We start from the raw sequence: 14,572 nt of genomic DNA on the forward strand, positions 1-14,572 counted from the left end.
GTGTTTGAATCTTCTTGCATGTTCCAGTTAGTTAAATTGACATGGTGAATGTCATTTTTTTTTTTGTGTGATTTTTTTTAAAAGCCGGATGGGAATGACCGTATGTAACACTAAACTTTTCATTATTGATTCTCACGCATTAAAAGCACACCTTTCACCCTCACTCTCGGATAAAATATCCCATATTTGCAGCCCCCTGCACACAGAAATGTGTCCTCACTTTTGTTTTTATTGCACACTTTAATCATTTAGTAAACAGATCTTCACAGTAACAATGCGAGAGCAGAAAACAGAAGCAGATCACTGTGCAGTGCAGCTCGATAGGTCTTCAAAGTATTTATAGGTATTTACATTGAAAATATGAAAATCAAGGAACATTACCAATAATTATCCCTGTGGTTCCATGAGGCATTTTAACCCCCAATGCCATTCTCGTAACACTTCCCAGACTTAAGACCAGCCACTCAGGCTTTACACCACTGGTAGTCTCATGAATCCTGTCCATACGGCCAACCCAAAAACATTCAAGTAATGTAGTTCTGTCATTGCACAGGTACTGGGTTAGCCAATACACAGGACTCTTATGAAGAAACCAAAACTTACACAGACATCACTTGAACATCCAAATGTTTTAAAATCAAACGGTTTAAGTGTGTTTTTAATTGCCTTAACATAAACACAGCGCCTGAACAAATGCCAAATTATCTAGCATCCAACTGCTTGAAAAAGCCAAGCAAAGCATTTTCCCAACAAAGAAAGTAACATGAGAAAGAAATGTATGTTATGTTCCCTTATTTCTCTTTTTGCAGCAATAAATAGTCAGTCGGGGTTGAGATCTCAGAAGATGAAACAATACACAATTTGTAACATTTTTGCTAGACAATAACTGAAAATGTCTCACGGTGAATAACAAGAAATGTCTCAGATCCTCATTTGATGAATGGTTCATTAAAAGTAAAAAATTTTTTCCAGGCATTTCATTCAGCATTTTTGGTGTGGTGATATTTCTGTGTTGTTGTGATGCACTACATGTGGCGTGAGCTCGGCCTCTTCGGGCACGGGGAGGGAATTTAAAAAAGACACACAGTTGAAATAAGGCAAAGTGAAGGTACTGTTTAAACTACAGTGTGATGCACTTGCTGTTTAAAAGCGCGTGAAAACATTTGGGATCGGACTGTCTGTGCAAGGACATAAAGCTAAAAAGAAAAAAAAGATTTAATTGAAAAAATATAGAGAACACATTGAAAATGGTTAATATTCACCTGGTTGTAACTTTGTAGTGCCATGAATGACTTCCCTTCTGAAACATTCAATGAAAACATTGAATCCTGACACTTTACAAAAGGAGAAAATGACAATACACACATTGTGATAACTGATAAAGCTTGTCGTCTGACCCTATGCTGCCTAGTCAGGGTGGATTCCGATTTGGTTATGCACTAATATAATAAAACACACAAAATAAACTGATACCCTCCCTATTCAGAACAAACAGGACAAAATCAGAATGCAGCAGTGCTTCCTTTTATGCCTTATACAACATCTGGTGAAAGAAAATACAAAACGTCCGTGTGAGCACAGTCTTTAGTTGTATTTGCAGACAGTTTCTTCCATATAAACACGCTTAAGAGCCGGTTCCATAGAGGCAATGATGGCAAGTCTTGGAATTCACTGAATTCAGCTTGATACCAAAGGTGGGAATTTCATTGTTATCCCATTAATCGAACAGCCACTGATGTGGTCCATTTGCAATGTGTCAGTGTCGGTTTCCGTCACCCTCGAGCCTCGCCCCTCACTACCTGTGGCCCGGTCCCCTGTGGGTGGCTGTGTCCCCGACTAAATCCTCCTCCACGACATTAACGTGGCCCTCTTTCTCTATGCAGCCTGCCAGGACCTGCAGCACCAGCCGGAGCCTGCGGTCCATGGCCTGAAGATGAGGCCGGATGAGAATAGGGGACAGGCGGTCCCGCAGCAGAGACTCCTCCATCATTGAACTCAGCTGGTACTCCTCCTTTGCCAACAACTGGAGACGCAGGTAGGTGGACCTCCTCAGCCTGAAATGAAAAAAAAATAAAATACAAAAAACAGAAAAACTTAAAAAAAAAAAAGTGAATTTGTGACAATAACTATTGAAGTTAATTAAAAAAATCTTTTTTCTTCGGTTAATAGAAACACATTTCACAGCAATTAACACACTGATTTAAATTGGTCTCTTACACACATTACAATAAGAGACCAAGTAGTGATAATAGAAAAGCCGGCAGGTTATAGAGTCACACGTCTTCTAAGAGATTGTGAAACGTTTTGCCGCCTCACCACTGCACTCCTGCTCCATCACTGTGATCCTGCTTGACCGGAACCCCTCAAAGCCTTGATTAATTAATTCCCTTTGACATGAACCCCCCCCCCCCCCCCCCCCCCCCCCCCCCCCGTAAGTGCTGCATTGCATTGTCCCGTCAGACAGCGGGATTGAGTTTGGCTTGGTATTGGCATCATAACACATGCACGCCTACTTAGCAGCAGCGAGGAGTAACGTTTCAAAAACGACGTGTGGTTTTACTTGCTTTGCTGTGCAAAAAGCTCAGAGATATTTCAATGCTTCAGGGTGTGAATTTGTGTTTTCACTGGCAGCAGCCTGGGCGGCCAACTTTTGCCTTCAGCTTGGAATGATTGATTTCTCTTCAGAAGTGAAAGTATTAATATAAATGTAATGGACAAAAAAATATAAATCAAGTCATAAATATCATTTGACAACACAAGTCTAAGATGTAAGGGAGGTAAAAGCAATAACTACCCACTTTCGGAAGATGTTTCTCAGTGTACTAATTGTCCAAACATTTCATGTGACACAGGAAATACAGCACTGAGCTAAAAATGGAAACACGGTGAGAGAAAAGACGTGTGCTGCGAGTTTATAGTCAAATGCTTGAGTCTCGCACTCAGTGTGTGAGAGTTGGCATTTAGCTTTTTCCGCACGCAAAACAAGATTCTCAAGCACTTCTTCGCAAAAAAACTCCTCACCACTCCACGCAAATCAAAATGGACTAACTTCTAGACTGTTTGTTCCTGTGGACTAGGGTGTTTGAAGGCCCTCATCAAAAGAAGCATTCTCTTCTTACAAATAAAAGCATTCACAAAAAACCAAACGTCTGACCTGCAGCACTGGCTCAGAGGCACCAGAATAGACAGCTCGTCGTGCGAGTGCTTTCCAAACCTGCATGAGTGGAGATAAGATCAAGGAAAGAATATGTTAATTTTGTTTGTTAGAAAACAACTTATTTTATGTCTTCATGAGGCCACTTTGGATTATTTAAGAACGTCCTTTCATATTGTAATCATACAGATTGATGTCATACATCTCATACAAACACTGTTATTTTACTTTGGTTGTCTGTATTTACCCTCTTCCATTGTCAAGGTGAATGATGAAAGTGTCGTTTCCAAATTTCTCAAACGTTTCATAGTGGTGACGATCCATGTTACCTGGACAAGGTGACAGGAAACATGCTTCAGACTCCTCACTTCCGTTAACACTTTGTAAAACTCCTCCTTTTGTTTTCCTCTTACCCATTAAGAAGTCAAAGATTGTCATGTCCATGACATCTAATAATCGAGTGCCACGGTCATACGGAGGTGTCTGTTTCACCTCATCGCAGTAATCTGGATCCACTTCCCACCTGCAAATATGTTAAAACGTGACGTTATTCAGTAATAAGGCACCACAATCAGATATTTCTTACCACTGTTGTTGATACTCGATGAATGTGAGGCCTCGGTATAGTTCCCTTACTCTGCTTTCTTGCGCTTGTGGTAGGAGCGTCTCCAGGGGTTCCTCCAGGTTTTGCGCTTGGCCAGGTTCAGGTCGGGCAGGAAGGCAGCCAGCGAGCCTTCAATCTGATCCGGTTTCCCACACAGAGCATGCTCAGTGGAGCAGTAGTATGAGCACTCGCCGTAGAAGCAGACGTTGTTGGCTGATGAAAGAAAAGCCAAGATGTGGAAATGCTCTCACAGAGGAATAGCAGGAACTTTCTCAAATGGCACTGATGCATGGTGCAATTATAATTACATAATGCAGTCAGATTGTGTGTTGCAATCCTTGTGCAGTATCCTAATTGTTTTATTAGCAAATATTTTTTTAATGGATACAACAAAGCCTCTGTGATTCGTTTACTCTTGTGCTGTTTCTTGTCTTCTGACTGACAGTGCCACCATGTGGCCAGCTTTGATCGTGGACTCGTTTATTGCAACACATGCAGCAGTTGGCTTTTTTCCTTTGCCTTGAAAAAACAGAGCGGTGATTAAGAAAACCCTCAACTGCAGCTGCAGAGTCCACTTTCCACATAACCCATTTTGCAGCGGGAAGCCGGCAGTGCGACACGGTTGCTCTCCGCTCTTCCCGGATTGTGTTCGGCAGCCAAGCCAGCTGAAACTCTGTGCCAAGATGCAGAGGAGGCTGGCGGCGTGTGTACCTGGTGAGATGAAGAAGGTCCTCCACAGCTTCTTATCGCGTGTCACATCTCTGATCTCCTTTGTCATGTTGACGAGTCGTCCTGCCACGGGAGGCACTCTCCGAAAGTCAAGGATCCTGCAGAGACACGGAGACGATGCAACAAAAATCATCGGAGGCTTTCCTGCTCACGTGGAGCAGTGTTGTTTTCTCATAGTACAAAAGTACATGTAAACTTAAAACCTACAGTTTCTTTGGATGTATTCCGATTAGGACTGGATGAGACTCCCCAGTTCTTGTCCCATGTTTGTTACTTTTTGAAGTATTTTGCTCACTGGGATTGAGGAAATAAATCCATCTCAGTAATCAATAGTCAGTCGTCAAGTAATATTCTTTAGTTGAATGCAAGACGTCTTATTGCCCATGACGGCTGTTTGCATACATGTGCTGATTAGATGTCTTCAGTTTACTTCATTATACCCTCATCCAACCACTCAAATCATTACAGGAACATATTTCAAACACAGTTTATTTTCACTTGTAAGTATGCATTTGTCTGTCTGGTGATTTTTGTGAGAAAACAAAACGAAAACAAAAACAACCTGTTACTCAAAAATTAAGCCGCTGTAATGTTCTTATCATGTAATATAATTCCATATAATCTGCTGCAGGCGTGCATTAACTTGTTCCATCTCTCAGATCTGGTTTGCTCTTCCGGGACACTCCACTCGAGGAGCCTCCCAGTTGTTTTTTGGCAGGCGTTATAAATAATAAGCTCCAGATAAGAACCAATCGATACTTTTAAGTCCTCCGTTCCTTCTGCTATTTCGGCTGTTTACCACAGACAAAACCCATTTCAAATCAATTTCATGACTGAATTGTTTCTTTTCATCATTGCCTCTTTATGGCCTTGCGGTGTCTTATTTATTGTCTATGAGTTTGAGATGATCTGGTCATATATTTAGGAAACCTAGTAGCTATGAGGGTGAGAGGATGCTGAGGGATGAGCCGCCAGTTAACAGGAGAACAGGAAGGTCAGAAAGGAGGTTCATGGATGCAGTGATGGAGGACATGCCGATGATTAGCGTAAGGACTGTCTGCTGTGGCGACCTTTAAACAGGAAAAGAGTAAAGAGTTATTTAATTCAAACTTTTACACACTTTTGTTCTTTGATTTTTGAATATACAGTGAGGATTGAGGGCACAAACTGGGAAGCGAGAAAGAATTGCGCACAAAGGTATGAAGTTTTGTTACACAAAACCTTCAATGGTTTGTTGTATAGTTTTGCAGAATTTCATATAAAGATGTACTCAGTCCTGAGGCCAAAACTAGAATATCTTTACAGTGTGTTTGGAGGATTTGTGTGACTGGCACCCAAACAAATCTGTTCCAATCCAACTTTTGTTTCTATATCATATCATTGTTGTCATTTGTAATGACTACTTAGAGTATAAACAGGTTAGCTCTATTCTCTGTGGTCTAAAACTCCACTCCTTCCCTTCTCGCTCTCTCTCTCCTCTTTTGTCTCTACCTTTTGGTCTCCCTGTATTTTCTTTTGCTCCCATGTCGGAACACTATACCTATTCAGCCTCTATTTAGTCTGTCTCACTGTATGTTTGCAGTCCAAATGACCCTGACCCGGCGGAGACTAAAACCAAGCCTCCCGGGAGCAGGTAGACACAAGGACAGACTGGCTGAGTGGAACAGAGTACGGTGAAACTTTAGCCTACAGAGGACAGCATTCACAGTCTGCAAACTGCACCGTCACGTTGGGTCCCGACGACAAAGGAGCACCTGTGCATTGTGTGTGTGTGTGTGTGTGTGTGCGCGCAGTTACCGTGAGAGTACACTCAGGCTTTTATTTGTGTGCACTCTGCCTATTACACACCCCTGAGTCACAAGGAGTTCACAGCAGATGGCATGATAGCAGACAAGGCAAAGAACAGGGGATGAACAAAAAAAATCCCAGAGATTTAGAAGTAATTTACTGGAAAGCCGTGATTTTACCTCTTTCCCGAAATCTCCGAGATATTTTGGTGCGTTTCATCAGAACTGTCTCGGAGCACATCTCAAATTAAAGAAAGTTTTAGCCGAGCAAAACAGCCTCCTACTCCACAAATTCCTGATTCAATATGAAGTAATAAACCAGCAATAGCTCCGGCTGTTGCTGGACTGTAATTCGTGGGCAGCCCACATTCCGCACGCAGCCTAAAAACAAAACTGCTCTTTAGGGGGAAACACGGGCACCACCCTGCAACACTGGTGGTTATCTGATGCTTGGATCCATCTTCCAGGCCACACACACACGTGCTTATGATTTCATCGAGCAAAAACTTATTGTGAGCATCTGTAAAAAAAAAACTACCATGCTCTCAAGAGACCCCCCAATATGTCTCTATTATCCGTCTCTAGAATCCCACAAGATCACATTGGGCTCTTCTTAGTGGTCCTCTCTTGAGATCTTTTTTTTTTTGTACCTTGCCAGCTGAAGTCTTTAAAGTCAAAAGGATCATGTTGAAATCAATATACTCAGCAGCAAGCAGAGGAGATGATCCCTGCTCTCGGTGTGTTATCTAATCCCTTGTGTACTTAATCCCATTCATATTTCACATCTCAAATCTATTATGGCACACCTCTGCTATACGAATGGAGTTAAAGTGCCGCCGTTGGCAGGAAGCGATGTGTGTGACCCCGTCACTAAACATCATAAACAGAAGGGAAGGTTGTAAAACGTACCTGTCCAAGTGAAAAGCAGCAATCTCAGCATTGTGCCTCTCAAAGTCAGAGAAATAGAAGAAGTCTGGAGGTGTTTCCTGCTCCCGGGTCTGCCTGGAAGACAGAAAACAAACGTCACACCTTGCAGTCATTTATCAGGAGAAAAACCAGCGTGTATATGTTTTTGTATCTTATTGAGTGCTGTGGTGTAATTTCTGTTGAGAATTACTAAAAATGGACGCGGAAACGTCCTGCTGCTGCTGCTCTTTTCTCTCCTCTCCTGAGGCCTGACTCGTCAGGGAGAGGAAGGATCTTATAAACAATTGATGTTTCACATCAGATGAGTTTTAATTTTAATTCACGCAGCCCTTCGATTCGAGACATTTCTGCTCCTGTCTCTGCGAATCTCCTCTGCTTTCATCAGATTTTTGGTTTCCGGCGGCGTGAAACTCATCGCAGCGTCTGCATCCCTTTCTAGGACAGAAGCTGACGTATGAGACCAAAGCCTGTGTGGACAAGTCAGCTACAGGGAAGCTGGAAGAGGGTCTTATTCACAATCTGCAGACACACACACACACACACATCCAGGAGATGTGAATCTCTGCCAGCCAAACCATGGATCTGAGTCAGGGAATGCTAGAGGCCTCTTTGTATCTGCCCGTCTGTCTTTCCCTCTGAATGTCTGCTCACTTGTCTGCCAGCAGGATATAATCTCTTTTACTCACTTGCTTTCTCCTTTCTCTCATCCACACACACACACACACACACACACACACACACACACACACACACACACACACACACACACACACACACACACACACACACACACACACACACACACACACACACACACACACACACACACACACACACACACACACACACACACACACACACACACACACACACACACACACACACACATATGGACACACCTGACCTTCACATGTACTGTAACTACGCCAACATTACACACACACCTGCACACACAACTTATACAACATCCACACGGACTCTACGGCGAGGTATAGCTCCTGCTTACCATTTCGATCTTGCATTGAACATGTCATCACCTAGGGATTTAACGATGTACATCCACATTTTAATATCCTTCCCTGATTTCAATGAAGTCCCCCAACAGATTTAGTTACCCACAGTGTAATCCGAACACAGCCACCCATGCACTGGCAACCCCCCACCGCCCTCTCCATTAGGGTGGACTGGACTTGAGGGTGAAATGGTGCATTACGCCCCCCCCCCTCCTCTTCTTCTATTTCTTTGAAACAGAAAATGACCTGTCCCCCTGTCCTTCTACATGTCAGGCAAGCAGCCGTTTACCCATAAATCAACTGCTGCCACTGTGATCCCTTCTACCCTACCCAGAGCGAGGAGGGGACTAATGGTGTTTTTTATTTTCAGGATGCAGGGCGAGGGGGATAAAAGATACTGTGTCGACAGAGACAAAGCTGAATAAACAGTAGCAAGAGCCCTTGGTTTGGTTTTAAAAGGTGACCTTTTGAGCCACTGCACCTGTGACGCACTTTTTTTTTTTTATCATTCAAAAGCTCAAAAGCAGCACAATCAAGGCGCCTTATCACAGTTAATCATGGCTCCCCAAAAGGTGGGGCATGCACATCTGGATTTGCATGTACACACACCATTGCCAACACATGCGTGCAGAAAACACACCAACCACCTCCAAAGTATCTCGTCTCAGGTGTGTTCACAGGCTCCCTTTATCAGTTAACGCTTGATGATAAAAAATGGTCCTGGTTTGTGGTGTGTGTGTGTGTGTGTGTGTGTGTGTGTGTGTGTGTGTGTGTGTGTGTGTGTGTGTGTGTGTGTGTGTGTGTGCGTGTGCGTGTGCGTGCAAGATGAAGCTGAACTGCTTGCCTGTGTGGACTCAGTTTGTGCTGACTTGGCGGTTTGAATGTGCTTTCATGAGCTCAGACCTGCACAGTGGAGGGTTATATTAAATAAAGATGGCAGCGGGTGGGAGGGCGTATTGGTGGGCAGCAAAACAGCTGTGGCCATGTCTCCACGTACACACTCCTCTTGTCTCTCTCTCTCTCACACAGCAAAGTCACGAGAACACTGCATTAGCCTTAAGACATGTCTTCAACCTAGAATCTAATGATATATGTGCTTTGCCTTTGATTGCATAACAAATTCACCTGGTATTGTGTGTGTTATACTGATTTAGGTCAATATCAGTAGTACCTGGACTACACACACACACACACACACACACACACACACACACACACACACACACACACACACACACACACACACACACACACACACACACACACACACACACACACACACACACACACACACACACACACACACACTGGAGTATCACGTCGGTGACAGAGAGAGGGCAGTAGAGACAAACCCACTGAGACAAAATCGATGCCTGAACATCCTCCAGGTTGTTTTCTTAAAGAATTAAACTGATAAGAGGAAATAAACAACTCTTTCCTTGCGTGTCCATAGAAAGTGAAGATAAAACGGCATCCAGTGTGAAGTTTGTCATGGACTTTGTTAAAGTGATGGGAACAGTGACATAATTCAACTTCACTATAATACAAAAAAACCCCACATTTTAAATAATCGATGTCTCATTATCTATTGTACTGTGGTCATGTCTGTACAATCTCAAAGGCTTGCGGGAACCCCACTTCAGCACTAACTTCATTAAGGAACAAAAGAGCTGCTTGAAAAAAAATTATTCAATTACACTCATAAGGTAATTTCCTCAATTTACAAAACACAGCATGATTTCAAGTTTGAAGCTGCTCTGAGTGTGGAAATGAGCCAAATTTCTCCATCAATGTTTGAAAACAATATAATAGAGTATTTCTCCAAAAGATCCTTATGTGAATTCGATAAAGGTGAAAACAACTTACAGATACTTCACTTGCACAGTAGCTATAATAAATGTTTATTTAATTGTGAGGAAACAAAATATTTAGGTTGTAGATCTGGGGATCAAATGATTTTATGAAGAAGATCACTGTCCCAATAGTATTGCATTGAGTCTTAAACTATGTGTATTCTGTCTTTATGACACGGGGAACCATAAAAAGAAGTGTTTCTTTTGCTTTATTAGCCGTATGTCATCTACACCAGAAAAAAAATCTTTCAATCCTGGACTTCAGAGGTTTAACACATAAGGCCAATGAACCACAACAGAATTTTCTTTAAAGTAACTGTTAATCTTTATTTCTCACTATTGACAGCATGCATCTTTTTGTTACCGGAAGACTTTCGGTTTTATCCAGCCTGATAAACAACATGACCCTGGAAGAAATCACTGTGACAAATATGATTCTTATAATTGGTAGTTCAACTGGTTGGTCGTTTATCTAGTTTTACAATTTGATATGCTGTTAAATAATGTCTAATATTCACTTTGTAGAATTTATGAACGTCCAATATTGAAAGAGGTTTATTTAATAGTTTTAGTTTTGTCACATGTGTTGGTATTTCTGTTTGAATTGTATACATGTATAGCACATATTGCAAACTGCACTATTACCTCTATACATTTTTGTTTGTAAAGATAATAATACATTTTTTTTATATAGTTCTCTATGCTTTTTTAGATACTGAAACATTTAAAATTGTAATAAGATGCTTGTCAATCACTGAGATCTTGTATACATACAGTCAACTGAACCTTAGTTCAGTAAAAGGCAGCAGAGAAAACACGTAATATTCAACTAATATGAAATGGTGCAATCGAAAGGGGGAAAATGGCCAAAATCATTTATTCCAGGTGATAGGCTGTAATTATTGAGTACGTGTTTTGGCAGGTTAAATCATTTTGCTTGTAAGCCTTTGACATTATTGGCTAGCTCAATATTATATATTTAAAATCCAGCCTCTGACTGTTTAACCATTTTATGACTGGATGCAATGTATTACACACTCGTGAATGTTGTCTAACTTTGGATGGTACACATGTGTAATGCTTTATTTCTTTGCTTTCTGGTAAGATTTTACAGATATTGCAAACGCTCTTGGACTTATGGTTATGAGAAGTACACATATACTGTCAGCAGTGACGGGATAGGAGTAAAAGGATTAACCTTCAGTTGATGCGATTTCACTCAATTCAAGTCACATCACTGGAGTGTATTGAAGGTCTGAGAGGTTAACTAATTTTGATTACAACTGTGGCGTACACTCCCACTGACCTATAGTGCTGTAATGACTAATCTGGATCCTGATCTGACAGAGAGAGAAACAGACAGAGAGTCCACAGGAGATCTGTTATCTATTGGAAATCCACAGCAGATTTTATCCCCCCACTGGGAGGCTTATTTGTCTCTCTCACTGTTTTTTTTTTGTCTCAGAAGCTATGTGGGGGGGTGGATTGCTGAAAAGGCGGCACAATGTAATCAAGTAATATGGTCATGTTGAAAGACCAGTCTGTCATTCAGCTGCAACAGCCTAAAGAAATGTTTTCCGAAAGAATTAGGGGATCTGTGCGACAATTAAAATCAATGATTATAAGTGCATAATATATAATATATAGTGTATATATCAGATATAAACATAACAGACAAAGTGAGATAATGTAGGTATGGCTGATTATGTCTCTGCTGTAGTGATGCCTCTTGCCAATAAATCTGACACTGTTGGAAAGGCTTTCAACTTTTAAATGGGGTCACATTTGTAAGGAACATGTGATATGAAGAGCCGAGTACGTGGGTTTAATTTACGTTTCCTTCATTTTTGTGCTCAGTTCATAAAGTGATTAATTTCAGTTTCTGTATCACATATTTAGCTCTCTGGTGCTCCTCCTCACATTTTCACTGGCATGCACCTAATTTCTGGCTTTCTCATATTCCGTTTCCCTCCCTCCCTTTTTTTATAGCCTCGGTACTTTTCACATGATGCAAAACAAAGTCAACAGCTTCACACTTCATAAACAAATTTCACCAAACCGAGATGTTTCCTGCCTCTCCACATGAGTGTATTTTTTAAAAAAAGAATTGTGTTACACAGCAGTGCGGTTTATTCACTGGAGAAACAGTCCAGAGGCAACGTTTTCGTCGGATGAGGTTTTTTTTTTTTGAAAAACACAAGTGATTAGCGTGGTAGATTCAGGACACTTGTGGGTAAATGGCACCTTGTGGAGTACTCACAAAAACCTCTCAAGGTGACAGACAGGTGGTGGGACTGAGGGCCGGATAAAAGATTGGGAGATTAAATCTCTTCAGCCTGCTGATTTGTGTCAGAGAGTGCTTGTCTGTCAGCTGCACTACATGCAGAAGTATCAGAAAGATGCTGTTGAGGCTGGTGTGTGTGTGTAGGTGTGTGTGTGTGTGTGTGTGCGTGTAACCGCAAACAGCAGCTTACTGCGTGGGTATATATATACATTTTCGATGCGTTCCTGGCTCCGTGTCTGCCTATTTCTCTTCATTTTCTTCCAACAGTGGTATCGGAGAGGGATCTGAGAATCGGCCCAGGGCCCCAAGGTGGCTGTCTAGATTGAATTTCAAATCGATGTTACACAAGTTGTGTTCTTGCCTCAGCTATTTTCAACACACGGGGGGGGGGGGGGGGGGGGGGGGGGGGGGGGGCACCGCCAGGAGGGAAAGGAAAGTCATCTGCATGTGTGGGAAGAAGTATGGGCGATATTATCATGAGGATGCTCGAAAAAGAAGAAGGTCTGATATTAAGGAGACAGATGATGGCCCTGGTCAGTGCTTTAATTTAAGTTATGTGGGAGAGGTGGGGGTCGGCGGGGGATTAGAGTCATGGAACAGAATCCAAGTTTAGAGGTGCAAATATGTATTGATCATTTTTCATCGCAGCAGCGGAACACGCTGCTTTATTAATAATCTTTAGAAAATCAGGGGACACGCTGTGAAAAGTTAAACCAAGTGTTGATCACATATCACAGACATATTAGATGGACTTTTTCAGTATTCTGCATTCTCCTACCCTGTTCGCCGCCGCTACCTGTCGAAGCCTATTGTAAATGTCAATATGCATTACTATTCTCGGCACTCTGCAGATATGTGAGTCATGTGACTCCGGTTCTTATCACCTGCTCATCCCTGTGCGTGCATGCACCGATGAACACGCATCAAGGAAATTACAGGCTGTACAGTGAGCCGCTGATCAAAAAAAAAAATTCCATCAGGAGACTTCAAATGGAAGATGTAGAGAAAAGTATCATTTACATTTTGGGTGAATTTGTGATCTGGGTTCAGTTACACGAGCTACATAAAAGAAAAAGCTATATGAGATATAAAGATGAAAGCAATTGTAATTGAAAGCCTTACCTGTGTTTTCAAGGAGCCTTTTTAATATTTATTTTCATTAATATTACCAGGTGACCTGTGTGATGCCGCCATGTCATTTTATTGTATCTTTCATATCAACATCTCATTGATGTTTGAATATTGCTCATATAAGCTATGTTTTTACTATGCTGCCACTGCATTATCATAAGGCCCGTGGGACAAAACATTAACTTCAAAGCCATGCTGTTAGAGTGAGTTTGTAAAAACACCCATCATGCAACAGTTTTTTGGCCATCGAACTGTATTTTGCACCAGAATGTAACATTAGAAAGAACTTTATGCTGAGATTGTCGTCATTTTGGTCGTAAATGTTTGGTTTTTGCAAATATTTGGACGTTTTCATCACGTATACTCTGCGTCACAACAAAGACATACTTTAAAGTTTAGATTTAAAGGTTATTATGGCAGTTTTTTACCCATTGGGCCCATTTGGGGTGAAATTGGGTTGTATGCGGCCGCTGAACAAAACTGTGTTTGACACCCCTGACTTAAAGTTATGTAATGTATTATATAAATTTTAATGATCTCCCATGTTTTATTTGCCAATTTTCCTCCGTTTCACTCTATAGTTGTCTGACCTTCAGTCAATAATAGAACCTGCGAGCAGAGAGCAAGCCCTTGAATTTGTAATCTAAAATGTACAAGTTTGACGGAGGCTACACCGCTGTGGGCTAGGTCACTATCTGTGACCACCAGAACTCCCCGGCAGCCCTTGAGATAGATGACAGAAAGCCCTCAGAACCCATGTAAATTGAGTCTGAGCGAGAGAGAGAGAGAGAGCGAGAGAGAGAGAGAGAGAGAGAGAGAGAGAGAGAGAGAGAGCCTATCCAGCTGTCTCATCTGGCCAGATGGCTCTGTATGTGTCAGGGATCAGGCCATGGCTTATAGGTCTGCAAAGCCCTGCTGCTCTCCAACTACCCTCTGTGTACGCAGTTTAACAAGGCAGACTAGACATGCTAGTGCAAGTCAAACACAAAATACTGCACGACTACAGAAAGACCGGGATCAGGGTGAACATGAGAGCCTCGGCTTCGGTATATAAATTAATGAACATCGAGAAGTCTTTACAGAATTTGAC

General features: G+C 41.9%; 1 protein-coding gene across 1 annotated transcript in view; it reads right to left on the minus strand.

The window, feature by feature from the left end:
* Window positions 1-215: 215 nt before the first annotated feature.
* LOC308124976 (extracellular serine/threonine protein kinase FAM20C-like) overlaps window positions 216-14,572 on the minus strand; it is a 39,077-nt gene continuing 24,720 nt past the window's right edge. The window contains exons 4-10 of the mRNA XM_080488412.1: window positions 7,184-7,276; window positions 4,470-4,585; window positions 3,791-3,971; window positions 3,568-3,677; window positions 3,402-3,483; window positions 3,155-3,214; window positions 216-2,054 (exon numbers count right to left, since the gene is read on the minus strand). Of these exons, the coding sequence (XP_080344538.1) occupies window positions 1,796-2,054; window positions 3,155-3,214; window positions 3,402-3,483; window positions 3,568-3,677; window positions 3,791-3,971; window positions 4,470-4,585; window positions 7,184-7,276 (901 nt within the window). The 3' untranslated portion in view covers window positions 216-1,795. The remainder of the gene's footprint in view (window positions 2,055-3,154; window positions 3,215-3,401; window positions 3,484-3,567; window positions 3,678-3,790; window positions 3,972-4,469; window positions 4,586-7,183; window positions 7,277-14,572) is intronic.

This window comes from Lipophrys pholis (assembly GCF_963383615.2).
Source record: "Lipophrys pholis genome assembly, chromosome: 19".
In the NCBI taxonomy this organism is placed as follows: Eukaryota; Metazoa; Chordata; class Actinopteri; order Blenniiformes; family Blenniidae; genus Lipophrys; species Lipophrys pholis.